Consider the following 17,739-nt stretch of genomic DNA (forward strand, 5'->3'; position numbering starts at 1 on the left):
ACTTACACAATGGATGAATTGTTCTGCAGTGTGCGACATCAGGATGCGATCACACCATGCAGGACAGCGAGTGTTCATGTACTGGGTTGGCTTAGTGTACTCTTCACTATAGGGGTAGCTGGGAGAGACAGAGAGAGAGCGAGAAAGAGAACAAGGTCATACACTGAAGTCCTTTTTAAATTGACAAAAATACGCAGCAGTAAGCTTGAAATCTCACCTGGGTGGAAACTGGATTCCCTCTTCTCTAACAACATCGTGAAAGGCGGTGACTTCTTTGTCATATTTCAGCAGCTGGAAGCAAGGGAACGTCATTACATAATTATTACACAGACATTTTGCCTGGCAGGATCTCAAGCCAGAAAAAAGTGCACCAACCGTGAAAATTGTTCATAAAATAATCAGTATTATCAATTATGATGACAATCACAGCAGAATATTTCCAATTTACGTTATGTTTATGGCTGTTAATGCATCTCCATCCCATCCATTTTCTACCGCTTGTCCGTAACTGTGTCGCGGGGGGTGCTGGAGCCTATCTCAGCTACATTCGGGCGGAAGGCGGGGTACCCCCTGGACAAATCGCCACCTCATCGCAGGGCCAACACAAACCAAACATGATCACAATAAATACATTCCCGCAAAGCAAGAATCAATACTTCCATCCATCCATTTTCACATGATCGCAATAAATACATTCCCGCAAAGCAAGAATCAATACTTATGAATCAAATATTTTCATAGCTAAAGCTTCTAAAAACGGTCTAGAACCTTCTAAATATATTTATAAACATTATGAAAGCACTCGAGACATGAAATAACACTATTTAGTAGGGGGGTAACGGTAAACAAAAATTTCGGTTCCGTACATACCTCGGTTTAGAGGCCACGGTTCGGTTCATTTTCGGTACAGTAAGAAAACAACAAAATATTATTTTTTTGGTTAATTATTTACCAAATTTGCAAAATCTTCCACCAAAAATATTTTTCTTAGTGGAATATTTGATGTGAAGTAATGGGAACCTTGGATAGGTCAATTATTCATAATAACATTGATTTTGATTCAATATTATGTTTTGAGCAATGACAGTTTGAAAGAAAAAAAACGAGCTTTGTGTTATTAGTCAACATTGCAACTTTTTCTGAATTACATTTAACCTTCAAGTTTTAGTATTTCACTTTTCTTATGTTTTTGTTTATTTTAATAGTATTTTTAGAATGTGCCGTGGGCCTTTAAAACATTAGCTGTGGGCCGCAAATGGCCTCCGGGGCACACTTTTGACACCCCTGCTATAGATAATAAAAAATTTAATCTGATAAATAAATGGATAAAAAGCAGAGCCTGGCGACGTATTGTTTATCATAACTCTCTCGCTCTCTGTCTCTGCCCTTCCCTCACGAATGCTGCTGCTGCCCACACAATTTGTTTTGTTTTTAACCCCTTCTTAACCCTGAACATACATTGTTAATACACGCAACCCTAACTCAAAATGCCGGACATTTGAGGCATTTAAGATACTCCGCCCGGACAGCCCCGCAAAAGAAGACATGTCCGGTGAAAAGAGGACGTATGGTCAGTCTATCCTAGCCCGATCACTGCTAGCACCGGACATGTCCTCTTTTGCTAGCATGCTAACAGCGACTGGGCTAGGATAGACTGACCATACGTCCTCTTTTCACCGGACATGTCCTCTTTTGCGGAGCTGTCAGGGTAGAGTTTATAAAAATTCCTCAAATGTCCGGCATTTTGAGAATTGTTTACGCTACTTAATATGTCCATGTGGAAACTCGTTCGGTACACCTCCGCACCGAACCGAAACCCCCGTACTGAAACGGATCAATACAAATACACGTACCGTTACACCCCTACTATTTAGTCACCTTTACACGCTTTTAATCCAATATAGTAAGGCTGTCTGAGGCTGAGCCAATCAGTGGCCACGATACTGAACAGCCCACTCTGATTAGTTTGGTCTCATCTAGTGGACAATATTACAGTAGTATTGATATGTTTAGTTTATTTAGCCATTTTAATGATTGACATTCTTAATTTAGCACCAAAAACAGTAGAATATGCTTTAAAAAAATAATATCTTCAGAAGTCCAATGTGGAGAAACTGCAATACTTGAGGCGCGACATGGCGAGGGACGACTTAGACTTAGACAAACTTTAATGATCCACAAGGGAAATTGTTCCACATAGTAGCTCAGTTACAATGATGGAAAGTGTAAGGATGGAAAGGACAATGCAGGTATAGACTAAATATAGCGATATAAAATATAACAAAAGTATATTATATATACTCATATATTATATTATATTATATTATGTCTATGTCATATACAATATATAACAATTACCATGTACAATATTACAGTATATTTGACTCTGTATACTGTAGTAACAAATACAAACTCAAATGATCAAACTGAATAAAATAAATGTGTACAATTCACACACATTTTGTTTTTTACTGTATTCTGAGTTTTCTGAGCGGAAGCATAATATACCAAAATATACCTCACCAGATTCATAACTCAACTTTAGACCCACCTTTTATCTCAATAATTAGGATTTTAAATGTGGAAAAAAAATAGATAACTTGTCTTATTTGTGGAACAGTAAACCTGGCTGGTACTTGCAGGCCGTCGAGCGTTTGGGGAAGAATTTTCACAAGAACATATTTGGGCAAATCATTACAGAGACCACCACTAGGGGCCTACTCGGGCCCTTACTGTGCACGTGTCTGTCCCCACATATTCAAATGATTGAAGTAAAATTGAAGTTGTTCTGACCATAAAGCATTTGACATTCAACATCTAATTAATAATTGTGTGAGTTCTGCTCTCACCGCTTTGCCATTGTCTTCTCGGAACAAGGCCTGGTGCAGGTAGGTGAAGAGCTTATCCTCGATTAGCAGAAGCACCTGTCAATCAAACAAGAGCTGGATAGTAAAAATGAATCATCGGTGACTGTGGAAATGTGTGTGTATATATACATTATATATATATATATATATATATATATACATATACATATATATACATATACATATACATATATATATATATATATATATTATTAAATACCTGGCGGTCAGCTTTCTCCTCGCATATGATTTTTTGCACTTCATTCGTGCTGTCCTTCTTCACCGTCTGGACATCTGCTGAGGTAGACAGATACTGCTCACGTGCACACACACATACACACACACACAATTTTTGGTCAAAACGGGGGAATAACACAGACACAAAGCTAGTAATAATGCTTGATTGTATACCTGGACCAGACTCTGCGTGTCCAAACGGAAGTTAAAATCTCCAAACAGGAAGAAAGGCATCGGAGTGTGGCAGTTGTCGGATATCCTGGAAAAAGACGAGGGGATAAAATTCACTCAGCATGATTTTTTGGATTATGACTCATTTTAACAATAGTTTAAACATTCACAGCCTAATTCAGAAGTCAGACAATATTTAGAAAAATACACCTCAGGCACAGCGTGACTCAAAATCCTATTAAAAATGTTGTTGTTTACATTTTACCAACAACAGTGGCTAACTTCTTTTTACATTTGTTTCACATTTGAAAAGTTTTATTTACAAAACTTAACTATGCAGTAAGTACCAACTTGAGGAGGGTTTATGGCATAAAATGTACTGTACATGTGCCAATATTACCTCTAAAGGCTTACTGGCCACATGTGTGGACAGCACCTATTAGCTCTTATTTCCTAATTTGTGTACATTACTGAATTGGGGTCTTATGGCCGCTTATGTAGACACTTATACTGCCACCTGGTGGTGTCAGAAGAGTTTTCGATTGATTGAGTGATTGAAACTTTTATTAGTAGATTGCACAGTACAGTACATATTCCGTATATTTGACCACTAAATGTAACACTCGAATAGGTTTTTCAACTTGTTTAAGTTGGGGGTCCATGTTAATCCACGTTAATCAATTCTTGGTAACATGAACATACAATGGAATTTGGGAAAAAAAACGTGTAAACATAAGAATTAGCATCTCACTAAACATGAAGTACACGTTTGTGTACTTATGGACTAAGTACATCATATCAAATTATGATTCTTAGTTTTTATTCTAATTAGGGTTGAATAAGCCCAAATAGCAAAGAGAAATAAAAAAAAGCATGTAAAAAAACAGCTAGAAATTTAAGAGGGTTAAGGGGAACTGCACTATTTAGGAAATTAATTCACAATCTTTATGTAAGACAAGCACACATATATTTTTATTTTTTTATGCATTCTAACTAGTAAATAAATGCACAAGCAAAAGTCCACTTTCAATGGAGACAATAGGAGTCACTCTATTCTGCCAAAGCGCTTAAAAAACATCCAAACACTTCCATCAACAATTTATATACACGCTGTAAGTGTACAGGTAATGTAGTAACAGGTACATTCGTAATAACATGTAATATTTACGTATTTTCATCATTTTAAGCATACGGCGGGGCATTCATTTCATGGACGCATCACAACCTTTGCTTTTTCCTTCAACTACAACACTGACTACAACTCATGCAGACTTCATGAGAGCAAAAAAACCTAATTAAATACTCACTTACTGATCAATGTCTGCTCTCACTTGGATGCAAAATTGGCTGTCAAAGTTGACCATCTTCTCAATATATGTCCACACCATTTTACGGTCAGAGTGAGAGGCATCGTTTTATAATCTAGAATAAACTTTCATGAGCACAGAGGCAAGAAAGCAGCTCACCAGCTGATGACGTCAATACAGCAACAGAGAGACGTTGCCTCTGTGTGATCCATGTGCCACTGAATATAGGTCCTTAACATTATGGCTATGGTTTTAGTTTATTTCAAACATCCATAATATTACAACATGATATGTCACAATTTCCAGATTCTCTTTTTATAAGGAGTAGAAAAAAGCAGACCTTATATAATCCTAACCCTTTTCCATCACATAGCAATTGCTAACACTTTTGTTGACTTCCTGTTCTCAATTTATCCACAATATACTCCATAAAGAATAACATTAAAATAAATAAACAATAAATAGTGAAGTAAGTTGTATTTCATATGTTGAGATGAATAAAAGTATCAATAAATCCAGAATGTTTATCATGGTTCTTTTTCTTTGTACTTTGTATGTTGGTTCTTATAATAACAATATCGCTAATAGTTGGTTAATATTAAGGTCACGAGATGTAAATGGAGTATTGTTGGCCCTTTTTGATGGTTATCTATTCGGTTTAATGGAAGGAATGGATTAAATCAGTGGTACCATGCCGCACAAGAAATAAAATTAAAAAATATATATATATACATGTATATATATATATTTTTTTTTATTATTTATTTATTTATTATTAAATCAACATAAAAAACACAATATATACATTATATATCAATATAGATCAATACAGTCTGCAGGGATACAGTCCATAAGCACACATGATTGTATTTTTTTATGAAAAAAGAAAAATAAAACCTTCCCCCCGGTCTGTGGGACAAATTTTCAAGCGTTGACCGGTCCGCAGCTACAAAAAGGTTGGGGACCACTGGATTAAATGACACCAAGGCCTCCATTGGCTCCATTGTAAGCACACTTTTATTTATGTTTATTTACGAGTAAGAGTGCATTAAAAAAGGATATAAGTGTTCACGTCTCATAAGGAGATTGTGAATTTTACAAAGAAAAAAAAAAGAAGTGCAGATACCCTTTAAATAAGTTGCTCAATTAAGCACTTTGACTACGGTAACAAAACTATTGATTTCTCAATGTTTTTAAATATGTTGTATAAGCTTTTATCTATCTCAAAAAGTGCATTCTGGTTGAAGTAGTTTATAATGTACACTATTGTCACCTGTGACTATACTTGTTTGACATTGAATGCTAAATAAAATGTCAAAATTTAAGGAAATATTATTTTTGGGCTATTGTGAGGATCTTGAATCCAACTATTATAAGGACAAACCTTCAAATCAAACTGTCTGTTTTTATGTATTAAAATATAAGATTTTATCACGTGGTGGAAAGATGAAAAACAATGATGTATCCAACCCTAGTAGGACACAGACATTTTTTTAAACCTCATTTTCCACTTGGTGTGGATTCATTGTTGGTGCGTTTTTTTCAGTACAGCTGCAATGCGAACCTGTTGATGACATATCGCAGTGCATTTTTGCGGTTTGCGGAGTAAATTGAAGGACTGGAGTTGCAGGCAATGAGGTTGGAGGCATCGTGAAACAGGTGGACGTTGACCAGGTCCAACCCTCTAGGAAAACAGAGCACACAAACACATAATGAACAAGCATGCGAATAAAAACAATAAATAGATGAGGTCGCGTCCCGTCATTGGCTAAATATTTTGTTTTGTTAAGCAATGGTTTGAAATACATTGTACAACAAACAGTAAACTGTTGCACGAGGACCATTCTGACGAACTGACACCACTTTCTCACTTAGCAAAACAAAAATAAAAATAAAAGCTTTAGTCATTAAAACACTTCATGCATTAAACTGTAAATTTTGAAAATATTCATAGCGCTTTCATTTTTCCACACTTTGTTATGTGACGCCTTTATTCCAAAATGGAATGTACTTTCGTAATTTTTTTTTTTTTACCAAAAAACTACACCCAACACTCCATAATGACAGCACAAAAAACGGGAGTGTGGCTTTAAGCAATTGATTTATGTTTTGGAGTACTATGAATGGGAAACAAACTGTTGAATAATTTATTATTTGTCCGAAAAAACTAAATGATCAGAAATAAATAAATAACTTTACTTCAGTTATTCAGGATTGCATTATGATTTTGTTTAATATTTACGTTGTATGTCCTAGCTGGGAATCAAACCATGCCCGCTGATCAAAAAAAAATGACACCAAAACTAATGCACTATCAATAGACACCTTTTGTTTGGAGTTTTTTTTTTGTGTAGAACTCGTTCATGATTCATATTGCCATGTAGAGGCTCCTATAAATCACTCTTATCTCGCATTAGACTGCTGATTGGCCAGCTGCTGCGTCCTGTCAATCACTGTCACATTGGAACAACGGCCCCAGAAAGCCAACCAGTGAGCCCGGGCAGCCGTTTTCCACCTGGCGCAAGTGTTTGACTTGTCTTCATTTAACAGCGTAACATAATTTTTGGACGTTAAACAGTGCAAGGGACAATAACTGATTTTTGAAAAAGTGCAGTGGACATGATTAGGGTTCAAAGAAGCTCATGAGGCTCCTCAAATTGTAACGACATAAAACTCACCAGACACTTTATTAGGGGAACACTTGCAGAATCTACTAAGATTTAATACAAAAGCTGTATTAGAAATGATGCCTTTATAATTACCGTATTTATCGGACGATACGTCGCATTTTTTTCATCGTTTGGCCAGGGGTGCGACTTATACTCAGGAGCGACTTATGTGTGAAATTATTAACACATTACCGTAAAATATCAAATAATATTATTTAGCTCATTCACGTAAGAGACTAGACGTATAAGATTTCATGGGATTTAGCAATTAGGAGTGACAGATTGTTTGGTAAACGTATAGCATGTTCTATATGTTATAGTTATTTGAATGACTCTTACCATAATATGTTACGTTAACATACCAGGCACCTTCTCAGTTGGTTATTTATGCGTCATATAACGTACACTTATTCAGCCTGTTGTTCACTATTCTTTATTTATTTTAATTTGCCTTTCAAATGTCTATGTTGGTGTTGGGTTTTATCAAATAAATTTCCCCAAAAAATGCGACTTATACTCCAGTGCGACTTATACTCCAGTGCGACTTACATATGTTTTTTTTTCCTTCTTTATTATGCATTTTGGTCAGGTGCGACTTATACTCCAAAACGATTTATACTTCCAAAAATACGGTATAACATTGCTCAATAACAACATGATTGTGATTTAAACAACTATATTAAAAAAAACATCACACACAGAAGTGTTATTCCCTTCTCTTGCAGCTAAATCCGAATAAGAGTCAAATGTGTCTTATTCAAGTGTAACTGCAAATGTAAGTGTAAATGTGGCAGATCGGATTATCTTAGGTTAGTCGGTTTGATGTATGTACCGCTTGTGGATGATCCAGCGGGTCCTCATGAAGCCCTTCCTGGACCACTTGAACTGCAACAAAGACAAATTTGAGTGAGTCACTAAATAGCAGTTAAACTGATAATTATTGATTCATTCACATAATTTGTCTCATCTCTCTGTCAGAGCGGGCAGACAGCCCCCCTCCGACCCAGTAGACTAATTTGTCCAAGCTATCTCCCTTTGGTGCAAACATTACCATCCCACACACGGACCCAAACACTCACATCAGCCCAGAAATTCTTTGGAAATTTTTCTTTTTCCACGCTGGTGACCCCGTCCAGAGAGCCCACGTGCTTGTTCAGTCCCGACACTGCTTTAAAATCCTTAACTGTGAGGGGCAGGCGAATGTCATGTAAAAGAGTGAGAAAACATGCAAAGAGCAATCAATAAACTGGTGTTAACCTCATCAGCGCAGCATACATGATGGGGGGGGGAAGATCCATAAAGGGGCCATTAGACTGTGTTTGGTGAGCGACTATCACTTTTGGGCCAATCAGCGAGTGGCAGCTCCTTGTTGTTTATGGTTCTTCCATAAGCTTTTCGGAAGAGCTTTTTCAGGCCTAACGTGACTGGACTATGCCGGGGGAAAATGACTGGCTCTTTGCAAACGTGTGGCCAGAGAGGTGGAGTGGTAGCGATGAGCGAGTAGATTTGTACTCATACATACATACACACACACAAACGGGAAGTCACCAATGCAAATTTCAAACATAATCAAGTTTGTTTTACCGCTGAAGTCATACTGGCAGATGTTCTTCAATGTCTTGTGGATGAAGTACATGCTGCCCAGTGCCTGGAGGCAAAAAGGAAGAGAGAGGGAATTTACACAGGCTGAAAGTACAAATATTCAATAAATATGTCTCACAATTTAGTTTACAGCAGGGGTAGGGAACCTATGGCTCTAGAGCCAAGTGTGGCTCTTTGGATGACTGCATATGGCTCTCAGATTGTCAGGTTTGCCCCTGACAGTGTGTTTGTGTTTTAGTTTTTCCTGTGTGTGTAGTATTTCCTGTCTTTAGTTCCTGTCAGCGCTCTGTCTTTCTACTTGAGTGCTGTGTCCCCCCAGCTCCGGCTGATTGGCACCTGGCCACACCTGGGGTCAATCAGCCCACTCCTATTTAGACCTGTCTTCCCATCTAGTCAGTGCTGAGATATTGTCGATGTCACTTCCGTATTGTCGCTCCTGTTGTGTCGTTTCGTGTCGTGTCATTGCAGCGTAGCGGTAAGCTATATTTCGGTTTCTGTTTGTAGCTTACTGTCTTTTGTTCCCTGCTTCTGTTTTGTTTTCATTCTACAAGTAACGACTTCTGTTTTTTTGCTCTCTACCCGCTAGCTTCCACGCTAGGCCCCTTTTTGTTTTTTCTAGCTTCCATGCTAAGCTCCTTTTATTTTCTAGCTCCCATGCTAGCTCTCTTAGTTAGTTATCCGGCTCGTGCGCGACTTTTGTTGTACCCCTTTGGTTTGTTCTTGTTTTAGTATCTTTATTAAATCATGTTTTCTCACTCCATGCCTGCCTCCATCTCTGCATCTTGGGGTTCGTCACCAACTAACTCTGACACAGATCATTCTTAGCTGACATTGCTTAACACAATAAGTAATTAATCATTTTGCTGGTAATCACAGTGTTAAAAATAACGTTCAAAATGGAAAACATTCACATGCATTTTTATCCATCCATCCATTTTGTACCGCACCTGTTCAAGAAGTTGCATTATTGGTAAGAAGTATTTTATTTATTATTGGTTAGCTTCAGAATAAAAATGTTATTAAAAGACTTAAAAATGCATGCATTTAGTTGTATTCAGTGTTAAAAAAATACGGAAATACATTTTAAAATATTTGGCTTTCATGGCTCTCTCAGTTAAAATGGTTCCCGACCCCTGGTTTAGAGAAAAGGATTGATTATCCTGCAATGTTTTAGGGATATTTAAGAACCAATTGCCGTGTTTTCACACGTTAGAGCAGGGCCAGTCCCTGGCATAAACACACCATCCCAGGGGTCCCCAACCCTTTTTGCGCCAGTAGGCAGTCATTATTTTCACGGACTGACCTTCCACGTGTGGTCAAATAAATACAGCAAAAATAAGTGAATGATAAAAATGCAACTCTCCATAATGCTGAATTAATGGGAGTCCTGGGTTTATTTCTATGCGATGAGATTGTCCCCGAACCCTTGATGGTATACACTATATTATATAGTAATAATTATATGGAGAAATGATATGGTATAATCTATACTGACAAGAACAAGAAAGTTTGATCATATTACGCCTATACTGGCTCACCTGCACTGGCTTCCTGTGCACTTAAGATGTGACTTTAAGGTTTTATTACTTACGTATAAAATACTACACGGTCTAGCTCCAGCCTATCTTGCTGATTGTATTGTACCATATGTCCCGGCAAGAAATCTACGTTCAAAGAACTCCAGTTTATTAGTGATTCCCACAGCCCAAAAAAAATCTGCAGGCTATAGAGCGTTTTCTATTCGGGCTCCAGTACTCTGGATTGCCCTCCCGGTAACAGTTAGAGATGCTACCTCAGTAGAAGCATCTTAAAACTCATTTGTATGCTCTCGCCTTTAAATAGACCCCCTTTTTAGACTAGTTGATCTGCCGTTTCTTTTCTTTTCTCCTCTGCCCCCCTCTCCCTCATGGAGGGGGGAGACACAGGTACGCTGGCCATGGATGAAGTGCTGGCTGTCCAGAGTCGGGACCCGGGGTGGACCGCGCTTCTGACCCGTCTCCGCTCGGGATGGTCTCCGCTGGCTCCACTGTAGACTGGATTCTCACTATTATGTTACATTAGGGTTTGGGAACCTTTTTGGCTGAGAGAGCCATGAAAGCCAAATATTTTAAAATGTATTTCCGTGAGAGTCATACCATACTTTTTAACACTGAATCCAACTTGGGCTTCACGGTGGGAGAGGGGTTAGTGCGTCTGCCTCACAATACGAAGGTCCTGAGTAGTCAGGGTTCAATCCCGGGCTTGGGATCTTTCTGTGTGGAGTTTGCATGTTCTCCCTGTGACTGCGTGGGTTCCCACCTCCAAAGACATGCACCTGGGGATAGGTTGATTGGCAACACTAAATTAGCCCTAGTGTGTGAATGTGAGTGTGAATGCTGTCTGTCTATCTGTTTTGGCCCTGCCATGAGGTGGAGACTTGTCCAGGGTGTACCCCACCTTCCGCCCGATTGTAGCTCAGTATTCTTCTTCCTCCAAACACGACAATTTGATTTTATACCAAAATGGATACATGGATGATACAGCAGAGGATTGGGAGAATGTTATGTGGTCAGATGAAACCAAAATCTAACTTTTTTGTATAAACTCAACTCGTCGTGTTTGGAGGAAAAAGAATACTGAGTTGCATCCCAAGAACACCATACCTACTGTGAAGCATGGGGGTGGAAACATCATGATTTGGGGCTTTTTTTCTGCTAAGGGGACAGGACGATTGATCCGTGTTAAGGAAAGAATGAATGGGGCCATGTATCGTGAGATTTTGAGCCAAAACCTCCTTCCATCAGTGAGAGCTTTGAATGGTTGACCAAATACTTATTTTCCAACATAATTTACAAATAAATTCTTTAAAATTCCTACAATGTGAATTCCTGGATTTTTTTTCACATTCTGTCTCACAGTTGAAGTGTACCTATGATGAAAATTACAGACCTCTGTCATCATTTTAAGTGGGAGAACTTGCACATCGGTGGCTGATTAAATACGTTTTTGCCCCACTGTATGTGTTGCGTGGGAAATTATTCCGCTAAATTAATGTAATTATTGTGTATTGTGTACCTACTGTACTGCAGTATAATGTGTGCGTATTAGGTCCGATTATGGTTTACGTCACATCAAGGTATACTAACTGGGAAAAAAACAACACAATGAGTGTTAATATGAGAGGTTAGATATGCAAACTGGATGAATACTATGCCTTTTCGAGGACTTTTGATAGGCAGAGTGATATCATGATATTTTTGTTATTGTAATTTGATGTGGAATCTTGCTGCATCATCTTGGTTATCGAACAAGAGACGAGTATAAGGTCGGAAACACAAAAAAAAGCATTGTTAAATTAGTATTTGTCTGGCGCTGTCATTTAAGAATGAGCATCATTACATGGCATCTCGGTTTACGTATCACCCACTTTTCTTAGGATTCTGGGATTTTTTTGGGTGGCGTTTGCAAAAAAAAGAGGTTTCTTAAAGGCCTACTGAAACCCACTACTACCCACTACGCAGTCTGATAGTTTATATATCAATGATGAAATATTACCATTGCAACACATGCCAATACGGCCTTTTTAGTTTACCAAATTACAATTTTAAATTTCCCGGGAGTTTCGTCCTGGAAACGTCGTGCAATGATGACGTGTACGCAAGACGTCACGGGTGTTTAGGAAGTATGAGCGCTGCGCACACACACAGCTAAAAGTCGTCTGCTTTATCGACATAATTACACAGTATTTTGGAGATCTGTGTTGCTGAATCTTTTGCAATTTGTTCAATTAATATTGGAGAAGTCACAGTAGAAAGATGGAGTTGGGAAGCTTTAGCCTTTAGCCACACAAACACACTGTGATTCCTTGTTTAAAATTCCTGGTGGTGAAACGTTACTATGGATCAGAGCGCGGTCAAGCAAACATGGATCAAGACGGAATGTCAACCAGCAGGTTCCGGTGAGAAAATTGTGGTTAAAAAATCGCTTCTTACCGGAGAAAAGCTGAGCTTGTGTCGTCCATGCGGCTGCCGTCGACTCACCCGTGGAGACACCCTTGTGACTATCAGGTACTATTTAACTCACTAAAACACTAGCAACACAATAGAAAGATAAGGGATTTCCCAGAATTATCCTATTAAATGGGTCTAAAAACATAGGGATCCGTCCTAATCACGTTTTTTACCGTTTTTTTTAGTCCGTCGCTATCAATATCCTCAAACACGAATCTTTCATCTTCGCTCAAATTAATGGGGAAATTGTCGTTTTCTCGGTCCGAATATCACTTTTTGTTGAAGGATCCTATTATAAACAATGTGAATATGTGAAAATCCCCCACACTTGGGACGTCATCATCTGCGACTTCCGGTAGAGGCAGGGCATATATCTTAGCACCGAAAGTTGCGAACTTCATCGTGGATGTTCTCTACTAAATCCTTTCAGCAAAAATATGGCAATATCGTGAAATGATCAAGTATGACACATAGAATAGACCTGCTATCCCCGTTTAAATAAGAAAATCTCATTTCAGTAGGCCTTTAATGAAGTAATTCATCATTGTCAAGCCTTCACTGTGTTTTTATCCAGCAGCACAAACTACAAAAGCATTGACCCGCAAACAAACTGCGAAAAGTTTACTGAACGTGACGACAAAAACAGCAGAAATCATCCCAGCCGGACAGTCGAGCTGATGAACTGAGATGTTTGTTTCGCCATCACGTGCGTTCCACTGCGAAGCTGCCAGTGAATGATACTCTAACATTGTTTGTTACTCTGCCAAAGACACATACAACTTACTATAAGGGACTTCAACAAACACCCCCTACCCTCCTCCGCTTCGCCACCCAATCATCCTTAACATGGTCTGACAATTTTTAATGTACTAACTGCCTGCTCCACTGATCTGATTAATCATGTCCCGGGAGATCAATAAAGACAGAAGATTAAAACTATTTAAAAGGTATTAGGCAGTGGGCCTGCAGACTGCCAACACTGCAGCGGCGACTGGCAGCGAAGAATAATCATCCCTTCCACTCGGGGCGTGACAGACCACTGTGCAAGGGAGGGTCTTACACAACCCCCGTCACTCGCCTCAGCATGAGAGATGTCTCCCTGAAGACATCATTTCTCTTCAGGGCCAAAGCCCTCCTCGTTTGACAAAATAGAGGTGTCTGTGTGCTTTGCCTCCGTGAGCAGCAATTAAGGACCTACTTGTCCAAACTAAGGCTGCACAAATGAGGACTGTTGACATGTACTAAAACACTAGGATAAAAGTTGCTGTATAAACATTGCTGTCCACAATTACAGCAATACGTTTATTTTGCATTTATCTATTTGTTTAGTCTTTATTTGAAGGGACAATGCACAGAGACATGAAGCTCAAAGACAGATATGTTCTGTACCAGATCATACAAACCCCGTTTCCATATGAGTTGGGAAATTTTGTTAGATGTAAATATAAACGGAATACAATGATTTGCAAATCCCTTTAAACCCTTATTCAGTTGAATGCACTACAAAACAAGATATTTGACGTTCAAACTCAAACTTTTTTTTTTTTTTGGCAAATAATAATTAACTTAGAATTTCATGGCTGGAACACGTGCTAAAGTAGTTGGGAAAGGGCATGTTCACGACAGTGTTACGTCACCTTTTCTGAAGGAACGCTGTTGTAACATGTGCTGAACGTGCCTTGGAATTGTCTTGCTGAACTAAGCAGGGGCGTCTATGAAAAAGACGGCACTTAGATGGCAGCATATGTTGTTCCAAAAGCTGTATGTACCTTTCAGCTTTAATGGTGCCTTCACAGATGTGTAAGTTACCCATGCCTTGGGCACTAATGCACCCCCATACCATCACGGATGTTGGCTTTTGAACTTTGTGTCAATAACAGTCTGGATGGTTTGCTTCCCCTTTGGTCCGGATGACACGATGTTGAATATTTCCAAAAACAATTTGAAATGTGGACTCGTCAGAGCACAAAACACTTTTTCACTTTGCATCAGTCCATCTTAGATGATCTTGGCCCCAGATAAATGGCTTTCGCTTTGCATAGTATAGCTTTAACTTGCACTTACAGATGTAGCAACTAACTGTATTTAGTGACAGTGGTTTTCTGAAGTGCTCCTGAGCCCATGTGGTGATATCCTTTAGAGATTGATGTCGGTTTTTGATACAGTGCCGTCTGAGGCATCGAAGGTCACGGTCATTCAATGTTGGTTTCCGGCCATGCAGCTTACGTGGAGTGATTTCTCTAGATTCTCTGAACCTTTTGATGATATTATGGACCGTTGATGTTGAAATCCCTAAATTTCTTGCAATTGCACTTTGAGAAACGTTGTTCTTAAATTGTTTGACTATTTGCTCACGCAGTTGTGGACAAAGGGGTGTACCTCGCCCCATCCTATCTTGTGAAAGACTGAGCATTTTTTGGGAAGCTGTTTTTATACCCAATCATGGCACCCACCTGTTCCCAATTAGCCTGCACACATGTGGGATGTTCCAAATAAGTGTTTGATGAGCATTCCTCAACTTTATCAGTATTTATTGCCACCTTTCACAACTTTTTTGTCACGTGTTGCTGGCATCAAATTCTAAAGTTAATGATTATTTACAACAACAACAAAAAAAATGTTTAGCAGTTTGAATGTCAAATATGTTGTCTTTGTAGCATATTCAACTGAATATGGGTTGAAAATGATTTGCAAATCATTGTATTCCGTTTATATTTACATCTAACACAATTTCCCAACTCATATGGAAACGGGGTTTGTAGCTAAATAGCTCATTTCCATCTGCAGTCCCTGGCTACTTAAATTAAAGGGATTCAAAAATCATGCAATAAAATTATGACAAAAAAATCATACTATAGCATATAATCAAATTACGAAACCTAAGTTGATTGCATAACCTAAATTTGCTTGAGTTGACTTTAACAGTGCAGAAAAGCACGTTTCTCCACATACTCCGGCCAACACCTATCTTCATCAATCAGGTGTGTGCAGTTTAATAAAAAAAATATTGACTTGCAAGTGATTTTTTATCAAAATACCATTTGTACTGAAAATGCATGCAAGTCTGCCCCATTTACTTTTGCAGGAGACCCCCCCCCACAAACGCTTTCTCTCTCGGCTGTATAACTGATGATCTGTAGCCGTGGAGGGACAAATTGAAAATCAATGCAGGTGGCAACGACAAAATGAGAATAAGGCACACGGCCAGGCGGGTGGGGACGCATGATCCCTCTCGGGGGCAAAGAGTGGAGGGTGCGAACATGGGCAAACTTAGTCCCAGCTGTTCCGGCTTCCGACCCGTTCCAGCACACACTTTACTTATTGTCCACAAATGGGCTGGGATCAATAGTTTTAATCTAGACTTAAGTGTATTGACTTAGCCCTGTCAGCCGCACACCTGACCATTGACTTTCTCCTCCAACCCTACAGGAGCAGCCAATGACCTCTGCTGTCGGACGACAGGGCAAGGGGGAGCACCTGGGAGGAGTATGGGTTAATAGTTTATGAAAGACACGGCCACTGTTTATCCAATGACTGTGTGCAGGATCAAGACCCTCAAATAAAGTTAACCATGTGACTCTTGAAACATGTTTATTATGTTTTACTGCCGTGGCGGTGAAATGTTTTTCATGTAAATAATAGCGAAGGAATTATTTTTAATGTTAAGTTTGTTTAAAGCATATTGTTGGCTGGTCGAATGAAAAAAAGAGAGTAACAGCTTGTTGACATGATGATATACTGCGCTACCTCAACTTAAGAGTAACCCAATTTACTAGAGATGTCCGATAATGGCTTTTTTGCCGAAATCCGACATTGTCCAACTCTTAATTACCAATTCTGATATCAACCGATACCGATACATACGGTCGTGAAATTAACACATTATTATGCCTAATTTTGTTGTGATGCCCTGCTGGATGCATTAAACAATTTAATAAGGTTTTCCAAAATAAATCAACTCAAGTTATGGAAAAAAAAATGCCAACATGGCACTGCCATATTTATTATTGAAGTCACAAAGTGCATTATTTTTTTTAACATGCCTCAAAACAGCAGCTTGGAATTTGGGAAATGAGGAGGTTGAGGTGTGGGGGGCGGGGGTAGCGTATATTGTAGCGTCCCGGAAGAGTTAGTGCTGCAAGGGTTTCTCTGTATTTGTTCTGTTGTGTTTATGTTGTGTCAAGGTGCAGATGTTCTCCCGAAATGTGTTCGTCATTCTTGTTTGGTGTGGGTTCACAGTGTGGCGCATATTTGTAACAGTGTTAAAGTTGTTTATACGGACACCCTCAGTGTGACCTGTATGGCTCTTGACCAAGTATGCCTTGCATTCACTTGTGTGTGTGAGAAGCCGTAAATATTATGTGATTGGACCGGCACGCAAAGGCAGTGCCTTTAAGGTTTATTGGCGCTCTGTACTTCTTCCTACGCCCATGTATCAATCCGTATAGCGGCGTTTTAAAAAGTCAGAAATTTTACTTTTTAAAACCGATACTGATAATTTCCGATATTTAGATTTTAAAGCATTTATCAGCCGATAATATCGGCAGTCCGATATTATATCTGCCTTTAAGGTTTATTGGCGCTCTGTACTTCTTCCTACGCCCATGTATCAATCCGTATAGCGGCGTTTTAAAAAGTCAGAAATTTTACTTATTCAAACCGATACCAATAATTTCCGATATTATATTTTAAAGCATTTATTAGCCGATAATATCGGCATTCCTATATTATATTTGCCTTTAAGGTTTATTGGCGCTCTGTACTTCTCCCTACGCCCATGTATCAATCCGTACGGCGGCGTTTTAAAAAGTCATAAATTTTACTTTTTAAAACAGATACCTATAATTTCCGATATTTATATTTTAAAGCATTTATCGGACGATAATATAAGACATCT

General features: G+C 38.8%; 1 protein-coding gene and 1 long non-coding RNA gene across 7 annotated transcripts in view; one reads left to right on the forward strand and one right to left on the reverse strand.

Annotated features, from left to right (window-relative positions):
- The window catches only part of LOC133556608 (uncharacterized), a 30,282-nt gene extending 13,863 nt beyond the window's left edge, over positions 1-16,419 (forward strand). Inside the window, exon 4 of the long non-coding RNA XR_009807553.1 lies at positions 16,272-16,419. This is a non-coding gene — a long non-coding RNA (uncharacterized LOC133556608). The remainder of the gene's footprint in view (positions 1-16,271) is intronic.
- Positions 1-17,739, reverse strand: part of inpp5l (inositol polyphosphate-5-phosphatase L) — a 53,008-nt gene that overhangs the window by 7,987 nt on the left and 27,282 nt on the right. For all 6 annotated transcript variants that reach the window (XR_009807552.1, XM_061906713.1, XM_061906710.1 and 3 more), the window contains exons 5-13: positions 8,836-8,899; positions 8,331-8,434; positions 8,084-8,136; positions 6,147-6,266; positions 3,279-3,363; positions 3,088-3,180; positions 2,850-2,924; positions 218-291; positions 7-118 (exon numbers count right to left, since the gene is read on the reverse strand). Coding sequence is in view for 5 of the 6 variants with exons in the window: in XM_061906713.1 (XP_061762697.1) it covers positions 7-118; positions 218-291; positions 2,850-2,924; positions 3,088-3,180; positions 3,279-3,363; positions 6,147-6,266; positions 8,084-8,136; positions 8,331-8,434; positions 8,836-8,899 (780 nt within the window). In the remaining variant the exon portion in view is untranslated. The remainder of the gene's footprint in view (positions 1-6; positions 119-217; positions 292-2,849; positions 2,925-3,087; positions 3,181-3,278; positions 3,364-6,146; positions 6,267-8,083; positions 8,137-8,330; positions 8,435-8,835; positions 8,900-17,739) is intronic.

This window comes from Nerophis ophidion, linkage group LG07, assembly GCF_033978795.1.
Source record: "Nerophis ophidion isolate RoL-2023_Sa linkage group LG07, RoL_Noph_v1.0, whole genome shotgun sequence".
NCBI classification, from domain to species: Eukaryota; Metazoa; Chordata; class Actinopteri; order Syngnathiformes; family Syngnathidae; genus Nerophis; species Nerophis ophidion.